The sequence below is a fragment of the Polyodon spathula genome, chromosome 2 (assembly GCF_017654505.1).
Source record: "Polyodon spathula isolate WHYD16114869_AA chromosome 2, ASM1765450v1, whole genome shotgun sequence".
NCBI lineage: Eukaryota > Metazoa > Chordata > Actinopteri > Acipenseriformes > Polyodontidae > Polyodon > Polyodon spathula.
In genome coordinates, this window is record NC_054535.1 from 65,535,453 (window position 1) to 65,555,629 (window position 20,177).

General features: G+C 39.9%; 1 protein-coding gene across 1 annotated transcript; it reads right to left on the minus strand.

The window, feature by feature from the left end:
- Positions 1 to 6,551: 6,551 nt before the first annotated feature.
- Positions 6,552 to 19,827, minus strand: wu:fa19b12 (uncharacterized protein LOC560551 homolog). Its single transcript, XM_041226763.1, has 2 exons — positions 19,274 to 19,827; positions 6,552 to 7,340 (listed from the first exon to the last, which is right to left on the minus strand). The coding sequence occupies exons 1-2, from the start codon at positions 19,685 to 19,687 to the stop codon at positions 7,176 to 7,178; spliced, it is 579 nt and encodes a 192-aa protein (XP_041082697.1). The 5' UTR covers positions 19,688 to 19,827; the 3' UTR covers positions 6,552 to 7,175.
- Positions 19,828 to 20,177: the final 350 nt, after the last annotated feature.

A 20,177-nucleotide genomic window follows, 5' to 3' on the forward strand; every position in this document is an offset into this window, starting at 1 on the left:
CATGCCTTCTGGCAAACTCTACCTGAGATTTTATGTGAGTTTTTCAACAATGGCTTTCTTTTTGCCACTCTCCCATAAAGGCCAGTTTTGTGAAGCACCTGGGCTATTGTTGCTGTATACAGGGTGTCTCCCAGCTCAGCCACGGAAGGCAGCAGCTTCTTTAGAGTTGCCATAGGCCTCTTGGTGGCCTCCCTGACTATTGCCTTTCTCGCCCGCATACTCAGTTTTTGTTGAGGGCCTGTTCGAGGCAGATTCAGAGTTGTGTAATTTTCTCTTCTTTTCTTGATAATGGACTTTACTGTGCTCTGGGGGATATTCAATGCCTTGGAAATGTTCTCATTATCCTACCCCTAATTGGTGCTTTTGAAGAACCTTATTCCGGATTTGCTTTCAATGTTCTTTTTTCTATCTGATGTAGTTTTTTGTTAGGAAATGTACTAACCAACTGTGGGACCTCCCAGAGACAGGTGTATTTAACCTGAAATCATGTGAAACACCTTACTTAATTACACACAGATGGACTCCATTCAACTAATTATGTGACTAAAGACAATTGGTTGCACCAGAGCTTATTTTAGGTGGGTCATACCAAAGGGGGTGAATACTTACAGTGGCTCTCAAAAGTATCCCCCCCCCCCCCCCCCCCTTGGACTTTTCCACATTTTATTGTGTTGCAACATGGAATAAAAATTGACTTAATTAGGAGTTTTTGCCATTGATCAACACAAAAAAAGTCCATAATGTCAAAGTGAAAAATAAAATCTACAATTTTTTCTAAATTAATTACAAATATAAAACAGAAAATAATTGATTGTATAAGTATTCATTCCCTTTTCTATGACACACCTCCAAAAGAGTTGAAAATTGCTGTTCACCAAAGGTCCCCATCCAACTTGATGGAGCTTGAGCAATTTTGCAAAGAAGAATGGGCAAAAATTGTAGTGTCCAGATGTATTGGTAGAGACTTATCCAAATAGACATGGCTGTAATTGCTGCCAAAGGTGACTCTACCAAATATTGACTCAAGGGGGTGAATACTTATGCAATCATTTATTTTCTGTTTTGTATTTATAATTAATTTAGAACAATTTGTAGATTATATTTTTCACTTTGACATTATGAACTTTTTTGTGTTGTTCAGTGGCAAAAACTCCTAATTAAATACACTTTGATTCCATGTTGTAACACAATAAAATATGGAAAAGTCCAAGGGGGTGAATACTTTTGAGAGCCACTGTAGCTACATGATGCTCTTTTTTAGTACAGTATTTTATTTTCATTGATTTGAGGCATTATTCTAATTGACTGCAGCAGTTTTGTAAAATAATGTTCATGGGTTTTTATACTATAAAGCAACTCTAGCTTAATCAATTCGTAAAAAATAGCTAGAAACAACACGTCATTTAAAACACAAATTTACATGCAGTATACATGTTCTACTTACCTGTAAACACTTACCTGAAAATAGTTAACATTTAGCATTTAGGTAAAAAAATTAGGAGTTGTACATTGTATCTTATCTGAAGCTGCAGAAAGGAGCAGCAACTGGCTCTGGTTGAGACGGAAAGATTCTGGCTGGGGATCTCAAGGACAAGAGAAAGAAAGCAACGCTGATGTACGGGTAAGTAAGCTGGGCTGAGTTGAGTGGGGGGGGGGGGGGGGGGGGGGGGGGGGGGGGGGATGATGGGACGCCAGAATCACTGTCGAGCCATCTTGAGGTGTTGTGGGCTAGTCGACAAAACACTGAGGACAGAAGGTGCCCACTTGAAGACCCCAGAGATGTACTCTACCAAGCTCAATCAAGACGGTTGCCATGATGATGCGCTGGGGAGACCACACTGTGGTTGATCCCTGGAGCCAGCATTGCAGCCATTGTGTGTGCTGATGCGCTGGGGAGGCAAAATAAGCAGATCCCTGGAGCCAGCATTACACTTCAGCAATCAACACCAGGCAGAAGGATATCTACATCATCAGACGGAAATAAACTCAAATAGATGGAGATGCAGATGAATCACATTAGTTTACCATAAAGTTACGTCTTAGGTGGTGCTTATCTTGGCGAGAGCCAAGTTCAAATCAGCATGAAGTTTTAACATCTACTCTCATGTAATGGAAATCGTATGTTTTCACAAATAATTAGCTAACATGCTATTTATGAATGGGGGAAAAAAACCTTTCATATCAAAGTAATACTGTAGGAGTAGGAGTTGAAAGTATATATGATGTTGTGTAGATCAGTGAAACAAACTCCTACTGTAAAGTAGGAGTTTGTTTCATTGATCTACACAACATCATCTACACTTTCAACATGAAAGAACAATTATAGAAATATTCAAAGAGTAATTCAAAATAAAAAACCAAAAAGTCTTGATTGCACAAGTCTTCACACCCCTTAAGTCAATACTTGGCCCCTTTTGAAGCAATAACAGCCATGAGTCATTTTGGATAAGCGTCTACCACCTTAGCACAGCTGGATGGTGCAGTTTTTGTCCATTCTTCTTGGGAGAATAGCTCAAGCTCTTTCAAGTTGGCTGGAGATTGTCTGTGGAATGCAGTCAAGTCTTGCCACAGATTTTATATAGGATTCAGGTCTGGGCTTTGACTAGGCCACTCGAGAACATTCACTTTCTTCTTGCTGAGCCATTGTCATTGTCCTGCTGAAAGGTGAATCTTCTCCCCAGTCACCAGGGATGGTGTTAGCAGGGTGATGTGCCGTGTTTGGTTTACGCTACACATATCGCTAAGCAGTGAGACCAAGAAGTTCAACTTTAGTCTCATCAGACCACAAAACCTTCTCCCATATGCGTGCACTGCCCCCTAAGTGTTTCTTTGCAAAAGCTATGCGACACATCATATGGCTTTTTTTCAGCAGTTGCCACCCTTCCATACAGGCCATGTTTGTGGAGTACTCTTGAAAGTATTGAAAAGTCAACATTTTCCTCAATTTCAGCCAGAGTTCTTTTAAAGTAATCTTAGGCTTCACAGTGACCTCACTCAGTAATTTCCTTAAGCCACGGCTACTGACTTTGGAGGGAAGGCCTGATCGAGGCACTGTCTTGGTGGTGCCAAACTGTTTCCACTTTACAATGATGGACCTGACAGTGCTATTCAAAGACATTGCAATTTTATTATAGCCTACCCCCAAACTGTACCTTTCAATAACTTTATCCAGGAGTTCTTTTGGTAGCTCCTTCTTTGGCATGTTTTGCCATTTGCTTCAGATTCACTTCATACAACAGAAACAGCTTGATTCTTCATCCAGGAGTGCTTGAATCAGTTGAACTACTGTGATTGGATACAGGTGGGCTCTATTTAGCTTATTATGTGTCTTGTTAAGGCAATTTGTTGTCCCTGAGCTAATTTGGGTTTGCTATGACAAAGGGTGTGAAGACTTAGGCAATCAAGACTTTTTGGTTTTTTATTTTTAATTACTTTTTGAATATTTCTACAATTGTTCTTTCACGTTGAAAGTGTAGATGATGTATGAAACAAACTCCTACTTTAATGCGTTTTGAATTTTATTTTTTAGACAGCAGAATGTGAAAGATATTCAAGGGTGTGAAGACTTTTTCAAGGCACTTTAGCTGATAATAATAATAGAAAGGTTGCTGCTGCAGCACACAAGGCTGTGGTTGACCTGTGCGAGCTGAAAGCTTATAAGGACGAAGGTTTCGTTATCTTTAACTGACTAATTAGGAGCTAGCTTGTTGTTAGTTTAAAATGTAGAAAGCAGCTAGCCTGCAATTGCAAATATTTATAAATGTGAACATATTAATGGATAGTAATACAGTTCGTCCACTTTTCTCAACTTTGTAACATATTTGTTTGATGTATAAAAGGACAAATAAAATACACTATAAAAAAAAAAAATCTTCTCTTTCATATAGAATTCTTGTAGGTCATCAGCCCAGTGGGCTACTTTGGATAAGTTGTCAAATGTAATATTGTTATAAATATGTTTATTAGCTCTATTATATATTTATTAAAACTTAATACCCATTTTCAAAAGATTTGGTATCTCTGAATCTACAATTAAATTGATAAAAGTATCTCCGTACAAAACTAACTTCCACAGAGGGAGAGGCCATTTTGGTTTTGCTGCAGTTCACCGACTCCGGTGAATCCGCTGCTTCAGCAGTCACACACCAGTGAATTTTAGAACAGTTCGTTGAGCAACTCCCGGTGAATTTAACAACGGTTTGGTGAATCCACTTTACATCAATGCATGCAGCAGTGAATTTAACAATGCACCCGAACATATTTCTTGTTTTCCTACTGTGCAACTGCTAGGGCATCTGAGATATTAAAATCAACACTGTAGTACAGATACAGGATTTAGCTGACATTTCAATTTAATTGGAGGAGACAATGCTTGGCTGGTTTAACGTCCATTCTACCCGCTGATTTGAGACCCCTATACCGCTGCAGGTAGCAGCCGACGAAAACTCTTCCCTTGCCTGGAACATCCTCTTCGTCAAGTCAATAGGAGACAAATGCATGACAAAGTGTCTCCGCATCCGTGAGGGAAAGGTAGGGACGCACTTTGGAGATGGATTTGACCACAGAGGACATGTGGGCATCAAAGGAGAGGTTGCTGTCAAGAAGTACACCAAGGTTTTCTACTGTAGGGGAAGGTGTCAAGGTAGGAATGAGGACTCTAGTAGCCATTGGGAGATATTTGGAAAAGACCATTGCTCCACCTGTCTCAGACTGCCCCAGCTCAGACTGCCCTTGGACGTGTGGCCCTTAGACTAGTTGACGCTTAGAATGGCTGCCGTTCTAAGACACTGATTGCCAATTTATACTATTCTATAGGCCTTGAGCCGTATACTTTACAATAAATTTGCATCAGCCTCACAATTCAGCACTCCCCAAACACAGTTTGGATCAATTAATTCCTTTTTTACATTTTTTATTTAAGTGCAGGCAACGACTATAACAAATAAACTACAATCCACTTACCTATTTCAATGCCGATTCAAACAACAACGCGAAGTTCCAGCCAGGGAAAGAAGCTGATACCACACGTGTTTGCAGATTATGTTCTCAAAAACTTGAAACTGAAATCGTTTGACAATGTGTCAATACTATAAATCACACATTAAATGTCACTCACATGCAAAATTCGATCTTTTTATTTGTATAATGCATATCACTTAAACAAAAGTTGTATTCAAATCAATCCAAGTCTTTATACGTAGCAACTTTATATGTGCCGCTGCCATGTATGGAGCAGGGTATAATAGCCAAAGCACTGGGGAAGTACCTATAGCAGTTGTAGTGCTTCAGTAAAATCTGTACTGAATATCTAGTGTAGAAGACAGTATAAGAGAAGTGCTATGGTAGAATATGTTTGAATTTGTCTTTTTGATGATGTCGGACAGGGTCCGACATTAGACTGGAAAGGGAAAATTGTAATGTCGGACCTAGTCTGACATAGGACTGCAAAGGGTTAATATTTTTAGCCAACTTTTTGCTTTGTAAAAAAAGAGAATACTTGCTTTTTGATTTATTCATTATTTGATGTATATGAAAAATATATAACTGTTCTCCGCTTTAGAGCATACTGTGCAAAGTTGAAAAACATGTTGTGTATATTAATACATATAAATAAACAAAGCCTTTCTGTGTCTGCTCCTAAATTTTTTAATTTAGCAGCACCTGTGCACCTACCAACAAAAGTTAGTGTAGAGCCCTGAATGACTTATGAAAAGGTTAAGTATTTTTGTACTGCTCGAAATAGACCTGCAATGCAGACTTTGTATGCTCATGCAAGAAAGCATTTTCTGATTAACGACACTCAGAATGTAAATTGTTGTCATGAGGTGTTGAGTGAGTTGCCACTTGCTATTTAGATAGAGACTATCAGCAGAGTAAAACAACCAAACCAGTATTGGAGAGACAGCTGAGAGCAGATTTCACATATTGCTCATTTTTCACTAAAGTTAGAAAGTTTATTTTTGTTAAATGCAATGTTAAACTGCAGTTACAATGATTATTACTGTCTAGTGTTAAAGTGCAGTTACAATGTGATTATATTACAGGTTACTGTGAAACTGCAGATGCAGTGTGTTACTACTGCTTTTTTTTGGTGTTAAACTTTCAGTGAAAGTTTCAAATTAACATTCTGCTTTATTACTCAACAGCTAGTAACATTTTTTTTTTTTTATGAAAATTTTGCAATTCTTTTTTTTATTAACTTCAAATCACAGTCTGGGAGCACATTTGACATAGCCTGAAATATTCACGTGCCTTCCTGCAAAATTACTGTAGCCACCAGAGATGTCTCTTTTGTCACAATTTACTTTTAGTTGAGACAAATGATCCTTTTAAACTTGTTAGCATGTTTTTATTGCAAAAGAAAAAGTACAGAAGGAAATGGTGAGACAGAAAGCTCCAGGTATTTCTCATGTATAAAACGTTTCTTGGGTTTATCAAGCTCCTTTTTGATGCCAAGTGATTAATAACATAAGTGTATATCATGGGTGATTGTCTGGATAGCAATGGTAAAGAAAAACAGCACCACACAATTCAATTAAAACAATTAATTTTTAAATGGTGTAAAAAAATCTTTATTTGTTACTGTATTCCCCTAGTTTGCAAATACATGCACACTTAATTCAGATACATACAATAATTATGTCAAACACCGTTTCTCATACAGTATACCGTACCATACAAAAATGTACGGTATTCTTTTAAACAAAAAAAAATACAGCTAAACTGAGAAATCCTGCCTGTCATGTAATTAAATTGGATTAGAAAATGCTAAATATTTCTTGCAATTAATTCATTGTTGCTAAATATAACCTCTTGAACTAGCTAGTCCTGGAAGAATGCAAACCCATTAGGCACGAATATGTATTGTTCAGTGTAAATAGTGAACACACGTACCTGTAGGAAAAAATGTGCAAATAGTGGGGGGTTTTAAACACACAGAAAAATGACCACTTCAGAAATCACTGAGCAAACTAAAATGACAGACTATGATCCTCTTGGAAGCCACACAGAGAAAAAGATGATCAAAATCTGAACCGGTGCTCATATTCTGCAATGCCTACATGTTTGTGTAATCCAGTCAAAAGTGGCTATTTCCACATTCACTATGTGCATAATTACATTTTGAAAACAAACAGTAACGCTCTTGTTTTCCAATTTCTACAACAGATACAAAATCATGTTTCCATTTCAATATGTGTCCGTTCTGTTGAGGTTTGATCAGCCAGCCTGTTCCCCTCAGCTGCAGGATCCTGAAGTTCTGAGAGATCTACATCAGGCAGAGGAACCCTCCAGTACTGAAATGTGTTGAAATGACAAAGCTCCTTTTCTGATGGGGTAGTCTACAAAACATAAAAAGAAAACAAACTGTGTGTGTTATATATAACAGTAAGTACCTCCCATTTTCATAGCATTATACTTTTAAAACTGTAAACAAAAGGGTAATGAATCTTGTAACTGAAGAAGAGGGTTAGCATTTTTGTTTCTAGAGCAAATCTACTGACCTGGATAGCTCCCAAATATGCTTCAAGTTCTCATCTACTTGTCGATTGGAGGTTTCATGCCAATCTTTGCCTAGCCATGTTTTAACACAATCTTTAAGTTTGAACAATACCAGACTAATCTGATGAACAGTAGCGATGACACTGTTCTTCTGAAGAGCACTAGTTTTTGGGGGATTTGTCATTTGGGGTGTAAAAAAAAGGGTCTTACTCATAGATGTCACATCTTAAAATACAATGTTAAAATACACTTTTGTCATTCAATTCATGGAACAAGAAAGATGTGGGGTTTTTCTGTGTTTGTTTTGTTTTTAAATTGTCCAGTGCTACCAAATACAAAATACTTAAATTGGTGTCTCATTTAACGTTGACCCATTAAAAACAGTGGATGCCAATTATAGCCAGCTATAATATTTGTCATTCCCTCAGAATGAAAGAATGGTGAAGCCTAAGAAAGGGTAAAACAGCACAGCAGACACCCTCCAGTGCTACCAAATACAAAATAAGTTTTATCAGTGTCTCATTTAATGTTAACCCATAACAGAGGGTGCCAATATTAGGCTATAGCTGCAACAACAAGATTCAACTACAACAAATAACTGTAATCAAGATAACACACAAGCTATTTTGATTCAAACCACAAAACAAAAGGAGCCTATTATGTAAAGTATTTTTTTTTTTAATGTATTTTAGCCTACTGGTTTAAAAAAATACATAGATATAAAAATACACAGCACTCAAGAGGATCAAAGAAAAGTTAACAGATCATTGATATTTGTATTGTATTATAAAGTGTTATTTTTTTTATGAATGCACAAGGTTAAAAACTGATGAGATTTCAGTGCCTAAAAATACATTTTAAGACTGATGCATTCAACTAATCTTTTTATTTTACTGACCAGCCAGGTGCAACTTAATTATATTACTGATAAAATCATACTCTATTATTTTGTGTCAAATATATTATTAAGCGCTCATATTGTCATGATATAATCTAGATTATTAATTCATATTTATATTAAAATAACATCCGCTTACAACTTAAGGTACCTATATGAAATTTTGGCTTCTGTGTAGATTTCACAGATCTATAAAATAATATAATGTGAACATTTTCTATGTAAATATTGGATATAAGGGGGAGTTTATTTTTTAGGTGTCATTTACATGTTAACATGAAAACTTTTTCAGTTTGCTTTTATTCTACAACAGTGTAAAACCTGTACACATTTTGATTTAAACTTAAATATTTCACCATTTAATGTTATTTCTCAATTTGACTTAATATTTTGTGTCATTAGGTAGGACAATTTATGGACTGTTGCATTGTGTGATTTTGAAATGCGAACACTACCCACCATGTGTCAAAACATTAGCAATATAAAATAGTTCACAGATACAAAATAATATCAACAATAATAACTGTTATAACTGCCACTGTATGTTGAACCTAATGACACAGAACAAATGAAGTATGAATCACATAACCATGGTGAAGATAGAAGCGATGTCAGAAAGTGAGGAGGATAATGTACTGGGCTCTTCACTAAAAGGAGATCTGGCAGAATGAGCCAGTAAATTCCAGGTCAAGCAGAATGCACTGGATGATCTCCTAAAAACACTGCATAAAAATAGACATTCACAGCTGCCTACAACAGGATGACTCAGGAGTATAGAGGCAAAACACTAAGGATCCAACTGAGATGCATTATTTGTGATGCTCCTGCTAAGGCAATGGTGAAAACCATTAAACAATACCTCTGGGTATTACAGATGTGACAAATGCACACAGAAAGGAGTGTGGCTGAATAAAAATCACTCATCAAGAGGTGGACAACCTAACGTTGACAACGGATCAATCATTCCAAAGAAAAGTGCAGGAAATAGCACCACCATAGGAATTCACCTCTGCAACCTACCGATTGACATAGTCATGCAATTCCCAACAGATTACATGCACAAGAGTTGCCTGGGTGACATGATACTTTTATGGCTGCGAGGAAACAGACCAACAAGAATGTCACCTGGACAAATCAGTGAAGTCAGTCAGAGGATACATCAGCTGAAGACTTCAGTGCAAAACTGTTTTGCACACAAGCCAAGAGGACTGGATGAAATTGATAGCTAGAAAGCCACAGAACTGAGACATTTTGCGCTGTACACAGGGAAGGTGGTTCTGAAAGGGATACTTCATGATCCTTATGATGATTTCATGACCTTGAGTGTTGCCTTGTGCATCCTTGTCTGCCCAGGACTTGCTTAAGAGCACAATGACTATGCAAGACAATTACTGACATTCTTTGTGGCACAAAGAAGCAATCTGTATGGGCAATAATTCTTTGTTTATAATGTGCATCTTGCATCTGATGCAAATGAGTATTGGAGCCTTGATAGTTCTCAAATGGGAAACCGCTGCAATTATCTACAGCAGCTGATATGTCTGGTTCGCTCAGGGAAAAATCCTCTCGCACAAATTGTACAGACTTTGAGAGCTTTCAAAATGTTTTCAAAACAATACAACCAAACAATGTCTATGTCCTCAGTGACACTGCCTGCTGTGAAGTAACTGCCAATACACACGAGAAAGACGACGATGATACCAATATGCCACTATGTAGAGTGTCTGAAAGAGTGGAACCTTATTTCACCCAGCCGTGTGACTCCCACATTATAGGGTGTTACAAAGACCATGAGCGAGATGCTCACATGAAGATTTGTTCTGTCAAAAGGCTTGTTAGAAGGGCAATGATGATTGAAGAGGAGCAGTAGACAGGTTGTTTTCTTTGCAATTCTTCATGCTTTTTGATTACTAGGTAAGTGTTTCAACATTCTGCACGTGTTTCACAATCCCTAGCAGTTTTGAACTTCAAGTAAATATTAAATGTAAATCAAGTTTTACATATCCAGTGTGAAAGGTAAATGTAACTTAAAAATGCAAAAAACCTACATAATGCAATCTACATCATCATTACGCAGGCCACTAGGAGTTCTGGAGGAGAATACAGTAGAAGTGTTACAATTGACATGGTTGGAGAGGACCAAAGAGGTCATCTTTATTTAACCTGTCTTGAGACCTTATGACAATTAGAATAATTTTTGTGAGAAATATGTTTACTTTTTTTAAAATTGTTATTCGTAAGTGCCATTATATTGATGTTATCAGGTCACAATTTACTATTTGAATAACTGAACACTATGAATGTTTAAGCTCTGGATATTTGTTATGAGGGATACATACAGCCAGCGTGCCCTCTAAGGCTAAAATGTGTGCATTTTTTGCAGTACCTGGCAACAACCTTCGCACTCAGTTTACTAACTTTAGCAAGTTATTATCATTAATATCAATCTCAAATCGAGACTCCAGCCTGCAGAGGTAACCTGTTATTTTGAGACCATTCTTACAAAGCATTAACATAAGCACATGTGTGTCTGTCTTGCAGATGATTCTCTGTTTTCCCTCTGTAAAAATGCACGTCACATCACAGAGTTAGCTACAGCCCAAGTGAACCAAAAAAGAGCTCAGCCTTGCTATAACATTTCTTTCAGCAGGTTATATACCGTCTGTTGTTTTGCTGTGCACCAGACTCACAGTGGAGCATGCTCAGTTAAAACTGCATGGCTACCAGATTGCACGTTCTGTGATTGGTCGTTTATGTTCTATTAATGTGTTCGGCACTGTGGCAGAGCAAAGCTCTGCCCTTTTAAATTGGCAGGGATGGGGTTAATTTCCCCTACCTGCCTGGGTTTATTATGTTCAGGTGGCTGGGGTTGATTAGTTGATTAGGTTAATTAACGATTGAAGTAACTTACAAAAAATAGATGGTGATTAAGTAGATTCAAGAAAATGCACAGAGTCCTTTTCTTCAATCAGTTGCCAGGTTTATTGAAATATGCAGGGAGTCTGGTCCCAGGTACAGGACATACAGAATACTCAACATTACAATGTTTGCGTGACATTAAATACCCTTCTATATAGATGGTCCACCTCCCCTTTCTCTGACATTAACCAATGGTCAAGGTAATTTAATTTATTGTGTGAGTGTTAATGTGTGTGTCTGTGTGTGTAGTCTAGTGTGACAACCTCTGAACTCAGTGCATTCTTCACACTCCTGGAGACAAAAGGTCCATACATCTGCCTTTTGTTATCTCCTTGCGACCCCCTTTGATGCCAGTGGGATTATCTCTTTTGATCTCTCTGAAGTCTAGAGCCTGTTCCCTTCTAGTCCACAGCATTGTTATCTCGTTAGCTTGCATTCAATGTTGGGCAGTTTGTAGACGCATCGTCTCTATCAGTGGTTAGCAGTACATGCAATTTGAACCAAACAGTCTGCTATCTGCAATATTAGTCTCTCTTCAGAAAAGAACACCAGTATAGCTCTGCTAGTCCACATGCGTAGCAAACCCCTAATCAATTCTCAATCCATGTTTTCCAACAACGATCAATCAGTGACCAGCCACCTGACATAAAAGAAGGCCTATGCTTCTAATTTGGGAGGAGGGAGCTGAGGAAGCAGGTTGGTAGTTTTTTGGTTTGTGTGTATTTGAGATTTGTGAATCCAGTGAAGGCATTGCCCCATCCTGGAAACCTTTATTTTTGTAAGTTTGTTTTTTGTACTGTTTTTTTTGTGTTTAAATTCCTTTATTTTGCCCTTGTGCACTTTTATTTTGTGTTATTTATAATAAAATTAGTATTATTTTGAACTGCAGACTGTCTCTAGGCCTTTATCCACTCACCAGCCTGCCACATTTGGTGTCAGAAGTGGGATAGCGCCACCTAGAGGCTCAGAGCAGTATTTTTTTTTTTTTTGTTTTGTTTTGTGGAATTTTTGGGATAATTTTAAAAAAAAAGCCAGAGAGGGGTGAGCCGCCTTCCCGAGAGCCAGAGAGGGGTGAGGAGCTGCCGTCGCTCCCAGAGCCAGAGAGGGAGGAGGAGCTGCCGTCGCTCCCAGAGCCAGAGAGGGGTGAGGAGCTGCCGTCGCCCCCAGAGCCAGAGAGGGGGGAGGAGCTGCCGTCGCCCCCAGAGCCAGAGAGGGAGGAGGAGCTGCCGTCGCCCCCAGAGCCAGAGAGGGAGGAGGAGCTGCCGTCGCCCCCAGAGCCAGAGAGGGGGGAGGAGCTGCCGTCGCCCCCAGAGCCAGAGAGGGAGGAGGAGCTGCCGTCGCCCCCAGAGCCAGAGAGGGGGGAGGAGCTGCCGTCGCTCCCAGAGCCAGAGAGGGAGGAGGAGCTGCCGTCGCCCCCAGAGCCAGAGAGGGGTGAGGAGCTGCCGTCGCTCCCAGAGCCAGAGAGGGAGGAGGAGCTGCCGTCGCCCCCAGAGCCCGAGAGGGAGGAGGAGCTGCCGTCGCCCCCAGAGCCAGAGAGGGAGGAGGAGCTGCCGTCGCCCCCAGGGCCCGAGAGGGAGGAGGAGCTGCCGCCGCTCCCAGGGCCCGAGAGGGAGGAGGAGCCGCCGCTCCCAGGGCCCGAGAGGGAGGAGGAGCCGCCGCTCCCAGGGCCCGAGAGGGAGGAGGAGCCGCCGCTCCCAGGGCCCGAGAGGGAGGAGGAGCCGCCGCTCCCAGGGCCCAGAGGGGAGGAGCTATGGGCCAAGGATGCCTGCCTTGCACCGCCCAAGGATGCCTGCCTTGCATCGCCCAAGGATGCCACGCCCGCTCCGCTGAGGGATGCCTCATTTGGATCGCCTGGGGTTGCCTGCTGCGCCGCATCGCTTGGGACCACTGGTGTCTCCTTTTTGTTTTCTAGGGTTGCCGAGGGTCCACTGCCATCGCTGCCTCCGCCACTAGAGGGAGCTGGGCTGCCGCCTCCGCCACTAGAGGGAGCCGGGCCGCTGTCACCGTACTACCTTGGAGATCCGGGACCCCCTCAACCAAAGAAGGCTTGGGGGCTCCGACATCAACCCCGCCCATCACCACCCACCATAACAGCCCACCCAAGGGACATAATTGGACTGCGGCCGGTGTACGTTGTACATGGGGGGAGGTGTGTGGCAGAGCAAAGCTCTGCCCTTTTAAATTGGCAGGGATGGGGTTAATTTCCCCTCCCTGCCTGAGTTTATTATGTTCAGGTGGCTGGGGTTGATTAGTTGATTAGGTTAATTAACGATCAATCAGCGCCCAGCCACCTGACATAAAAGGAGGCCTCTGCTTCTCATTTGGGAGGAGGGAGTTGAGGAAGCAGGTTGGTAGTTTTTGGTTTGTGTGTATTTTTGAGATTTGTGAATCCAGTGAAGGCATTGCCCAGCCTGGAAACCTTTATTTTGTACATTTTGTTTTTTGTCTTTCTTTTTGTGTTTAAATTCCTTTATTTTGCCCTTGTGCACTTTTATTTTGTGTTATTTATAATAAAATTAGTATTTTTTTGAACTGCAGACAGTCTCTGGGAACTCTATCCACTCAACAGCCTGCCACAGGCACACTGGACGTGCAGGCGAAAGGACAGAACTGTAGGGGAGGGGTTCATAGGGTCAAGGAAAAGACGTGAAATTTTAAAGTGATTTTCAGGCCTGGAGAAAGTACTGTAAAAGCATGAAATTGCTTTCAAAGGTTTGCACTATATGTTTAAGACTACTGTTTTTCATGTTTGCATCCTTGGCTGTTTCTGTGGATTTTATTTGTATTTTATGTGTTTGCCAAGTAACAAACTTGGCAACTAAACATATACGTCACTGCTTAACCATTGCCAGAAAAGCAAGGGGGGTATATACTTTTTTTGTCGTGATAAACTGTAAAAATGTTTGGTTTTTTTTAGGCACTTCATTTTTGTGACTCTGACCCCGTTCACACTTACTGAGTCGGCCTTGGGCCGTCTCTGGGCCGCCTCAAAATTTCAGTTCACCTAAATTGCAGCGAACTGCTTGTCGGGAATGTAAACAGCGAATTAAACACTGCATTTCCGGAAGTCAACATAAGGGATTGAGCTGGGAAATTTGCAAACGTAAATATGGCAATCTTATTTTTTGCAACACTGTTAGTACTGTACTTATTGCATAAGATAAAGGCATGTGTTGACAGTGGAGTCGGTTACTATGGAAAGAAGCGATCGTGTTGCTTCATGCGTAAATGCAGCAAACAAGGACGTGTACATTACATTAGTCACAATACAGATTACTATATTAATTGTGACTGAATATGCAACGTTGTATGCATTATTTATCAATACTGAGATTTACAATCTGAAAATGTGTGTATGTATAGGTAATATATATATATATATATATATATATATATATATATATATATATATATATATATATTAGTAAGTTTAAATCGGTCTAATGACAGCTGTACGATGAAGAAATGCTTACCAATCATGACTGACATATCATTATCAAAAGTGTTGGTGTATTCAAAGCATTCCCCACTGCTATTTTTCGGGCTTGAGATCGCCATAGGTCCCATAAAATCCAAGGGTGTATCTGATAGCCCCTTGCACCACAGAGATAACATGGACATAAAGGAGATAGCTGCATCTACATCTAGCGCTCAAAGAATATCAGACATTTTTGAGATGTTACAGTAATAAAATAATGACTTGGATCGCATTATTGAGCAGTTTGGTGATAAAACGAGTGATCGGGAAGAGGTATGTGAAAAATACAGTGAACAAGGGGTGGGGCTTAGCTGAAGATGCAGGATTGAGTGTCCTTTTGCGATTCAATACCCTTTAAACCTGTTTTACTCTGGGGGAAAAAAAAAATTAAAACAGCGCGTGTAAAACTGACAGCACGTGTGAAAATAAATTGGACCTGACGCGCCTGACAAGTACTGAATAAATGGACTGCTAAGGGTTAATTTCTGCATCGTCCAAGCAGCTACCTCTAAAACCAACATTGTTTGATCTACTATTCTCGACCTAATAGGGGAGTGGTTCAGCTACGTCACCACATTGACGCGTTAAGGCCGACCCAGGGCCTGCGTTGGGTTCACACATGCAGATAGGCCGGCCCTGAGGCGGCATTGCATACTTTTGGCCGCATCAGAAAGCTGGTCTAAATTTCACCCGGCCCAGGGCCGATTTTTCATTTTTCAAGCGTTCACACGTAAGGCAGCCCTGGGCCGACGTAAACCACAAGTGTAAATGGAGTCTAACTTGATTGAGACCGTAGGCACCTAACCCATAGAGCACAGGGGAGGCAATTCTGCTATACATTTTGCCCCATAACTTTTTTGCTCAGTAGACACTAATATTTTGTTATGGTTCTGTCTTTAAAAAGCTTAAAATGTAATAACAAAAAACCTGAAAGTCATTCGGAAGACGACAGACGTATGACACAGATTAAAAAAAAAAAAAAACAGAAAAACAAAAACAAAAACAAAAAAAAAAACACACAACACAACAAACTCACCCTACACAAACACTGGTTTGATCCAAGTCTGCACTGCACGGTTTACAGCTGACGTTAGCAGCAGCGTGTCTGCGACAAGATGCTGGGCAGTTTTGGTTTGGAGAATACAAAACAAATATGTATTAAATAACACAGGCTAGGTAGTTGTTAGTTTACTTTGTTTTTATTATGTATTAACACTAGAACTACCGGAGCGGTCTTTCTGGGGCATCATGTTTTTTAAATACATTTTCCTCCACTGATTTGGTAGCTAGGCACCTGTGCTTTTTTACACTTTTCATACATCTATATATATATATATATATATATATATATATATATATATATATATATATATATATATTATCACAAACCATCAGTAGACCCAGGGTTGCAGAAACTTTTGTAGATATAATACTTTATACCTAGCATTACCGCAGCTGTTATTTTGACTGTCATACACCCCGTTCACAATTGCGGTTTAGGCCGGCCCAGGGCCGCCTTACCTTATGTGTGAACGCTTTTTGATGCGGCCTGAAGTGCCAATGCCGCCTCAGGGCCAGCCTATCTGCATGCGTGTACCCAACGCAGGCCCTGGGCCGGCCTTAAGTCAGTGTGGCGACGTACCTGAAACCACTCCCCTACTAGGTTGAGCGTAGTAGATCAAAACAATGTCGGTTTTAAGAGGTAGCAGCTGGGACGATGCAGAAATTAACCCTTAGTGGTCCATTTATTCAGCGCTTGTCAGGCGCGTCAGGTCCAATTTATTTTCACACGTGCTTTTAAATATTTTTTTTCCCCCCCTAGAGTAAAGCAGGTTTAAAAGGCATTGAATCACAAAAGGACAGTCCTGCATCTCCAGCCAAGCCCCACCCCTTGTTCGCTATATTTTTCACATACCTCTTTATAGACGTAGATACTCTCCCGATCACTTGTTTTCTCACCAAACTCCTCAATAATGTGATCCAAGTCATTATTTTATTACTATAATATCTCAAGTAGCTCTGCAAATGGCCGTGATATTCTTTGAGCACTGGATGCAGAAGCAGCTATCTCCTTTATGTCCGTGTTATCTCAGTGGTGAAAACCTCCAAGTTTGTCCGAGAACTCTCGGAAATACTGAGCAGCAGACCTGAAATAAACCCACCAGGGATCTTGGATTTCATGGAACCTACAGCGATCTCCAGCCCGTTAAATAGCAATGGGGAATGCACTGAATACACCGACACTTTTGACGTTGATGATGATGGGTCAGTTATGAATGGTAAGTATTTCTTCATAGTACAGCTTTCATTAAAATGATAAAACTTGCGCTCTCTGTGTGTGTGTGTGTGTGTGTGTGTGTGTGTGTATTATATACGTATGTGTGTGTATAAATATATACACACAAACATATTTCAGATTGTAGCTATGATTGTAAATGTCAATATTGATAAGTAATGCATATGATGTTGCAGATTCAGTCAACATCAATATAATAATCTGTGTTGTGACTAATGTAATGTGCACGTCCTTGTTTGCTCAATTTACGCATGATCCAGCGCGATCGCTTCTTTCCACAGTAAATGACTGCACTGTCAACACACGCCTTTATTGTATCTTATGCAGTAAGTCCAGTACCAACAGTGTTGCCAAAAATACCACTGACATAAAATTTACGTCTGCAAATTTCCCAGCTCAATCTCTTATGTTGACTTCCAGGAATGCAGTGTTTATGTCACTGTCTATATTCCCGACAAGCACTTCACCGCAATTTAGGCTTCCTTTTGAGCCACATATGTGAACTCACTTAGGCCTCCTAAAACCTCAACGGTGCACAGAAATTTTGAGGCGGCCTTGGGCTAGGTAAGTGTGAACGGGGTCATAGTAAAGCAGTGGGTTTGGCTTCGCGCTTGTTTTGAATAGCTACAGGAGACATTTTCAGACGTGATTGATCTATCAACAGCTGTAAAAACACTTATTTTCTAGTTCAAACAAATAGACCAATACAACGCAGGGCTGCACAGTAAGTCTTAGCCGTGATTATATTGAAAAATAATTTAAAAAAAATAAAAAGTTACTTAATAATAGTGTACCAAACCAGCTATTGCAAGACTGGAGACGGGAATTACCACTGAACAGCTAAAAAGAGTCCAACTCAGGCACAAAATAAAAAGGGTAAACATAAAACACTGGTATTAAAGAGTCAAACAAACAAATCTCCGGCACTATTCTCTATGGCTTCACAGTGTCGTAAGCTTCCGCTGCATGTCAGAAGTCATCTCTGAGCTGCTAAAACCACTCAGTTTTATAGCCCAGCATTTACAATCATAAATCCCCTTCCAACACCACCCCTAAATCTCGAGTCAGTGCTCCTGTTGTAACAGGTTTCCCTCACGTGTATCAAGCAGGCTTCATAAACAATGTCACAGACAATATCCTGAAGAAAAACAAATAATATCAAAACGTCTGATTTACAAAGAAATTGAATTAAAGGTAAGCACTATGTTTGGTATATTACAATAAGCTGTTTTGACTATATTTAACACAGAACAGTTTCCTAGCGTGCGACGCTGCTGTAGTTTTCCATGTATTTTAATAGAACGTAAAAAAGACCGCTGTGGTAGTTCTAGGTATGTAGGTAGGCCCGATTATAGTGTTAATTAAAATTATTTTCATTTAAAAAATGACTAGAAAACCAGACTCTTTTTTTTTGTTGTTTTTTTTTAATAAGTAGGTTTGTTTTGCTGGGGCGCCATGAAAGGATTTAAGTTCAGTACCAACTCTAAATAAAACGCTGTTACTGTTATTAAGCACTAGTAGTATTAATCTGAAGTAGTGGCATTTCAAAATGACAAACCTGACTAAGGTTATTTTATTTTTATTTTTTATTTTTTTTACAAGAACGTTCTCTTTACCACAACCTACAACTAACGTTCTAATCACGTCAGGAGAAAACTCATGAAAAAAACGTTCTGGTGACATTCTTTCCTAAAGTTCCAGTAACATAAAACGAACGTTCTGGAACTTAAAATTGGGGGGCGTGGCTGCGTTTGCGGGTTGGGTGAGTGACTGTCGGTTCTGTACTGCTGTTAACTGGCATTCTACCTGCACAACAAACACTCAGTAGAAGAGCTATTGGGGTCTGCCTGACTCCTTTGCTTGATAGACCCGACAATAGCATAAGTACTACAATGCCGCCTTCACCCACACATTATTTTATGTTCTAAATATGTCTAAATATTAGTATAGTACATGCATCACAGTGAAAACTATTGTTGTGGCTCGCATATTAGCCTGCAATTTAAAAGTGGCTCATATCCAAGAAAAGGTTGGACACCCCTGTTTAGGAATGCAAAGATTCCGCGAAGGCGCCATGTACTTTATTCCCCCAATACACAGACACTGTGACACATAGCGGTAGCATACATTTCAGAATTGAGTACATCTACCCAAAACTTAACGTGTAGGTAAAATGACTTACCATATCGAGTTTCGGTTTCCAGTCGTGCATCTCGCTTCTTTTATTTGTATTTCTTTGTCCAGTGACACCAGCACTAGCTGCCACATGTTGGCCATCCGCGTAGAAAGTTCCAGAATTCAGCTCCACCACTCTGCTTTGTGTTTGACTCAAGTCCTTTTCATTTTCATTTGGTTCTTTCTTGTTCCAGCTTTTACACGACGGTCCGTCTTCCCCCCGTTCATTTTCTTCGTGAGTCATTTTTCTTTTCCTTGTGGAATGCTTTACTAAATCTGGATTTCCTCTGTTTGAGCATAGTGTGCGGTCCTTCGTAATGTCATCGCTGCTGGTACCAGCATCACCTCTCGTGGTATATGAACGGATACATCTTTTTAAAGGGACTTCGTAAAGTATGCGCTCTGCCTTTCTCTTAGTCATGTATGCACTCTGGTAGAATATTATCAACAGAAATGTAGCTGCACAATATAAACTTCCGGAAACTAATTTAAACCTTCCACTCAAATGTTCTAAGATTGTCGAGTTTCCTTTCTTCTCCAGAAAATAAGCTGTTACCGACACTATGTTGTTTTACCTATAGCGCCCTCTATCAGCAAAACAGTGAACTCGACGGGGACAAAAACGTCATACACTGATCTGTAGCTAATAGTGTTGTGGTTATTAGTTTTTTATGACGCGTTTACTAATTGAGTAATAATTATATGAAAATTGTTTACAGTAACCAAACATGTTACAAATTAAGGGTGTATGCTTTAAATTGTCTTTCAAAAAAGAGCTATATATTTCTGTAGTGTTAAATCTGTAAAACTGCAAATTTACATTCAAAAAAATTGTAACCTAGCTAATTTACAAACCTTAAAAAAGGTGGTTGTGCGCTCACTGCTGCCTTTTTTTTTTAATTGAACTTAAA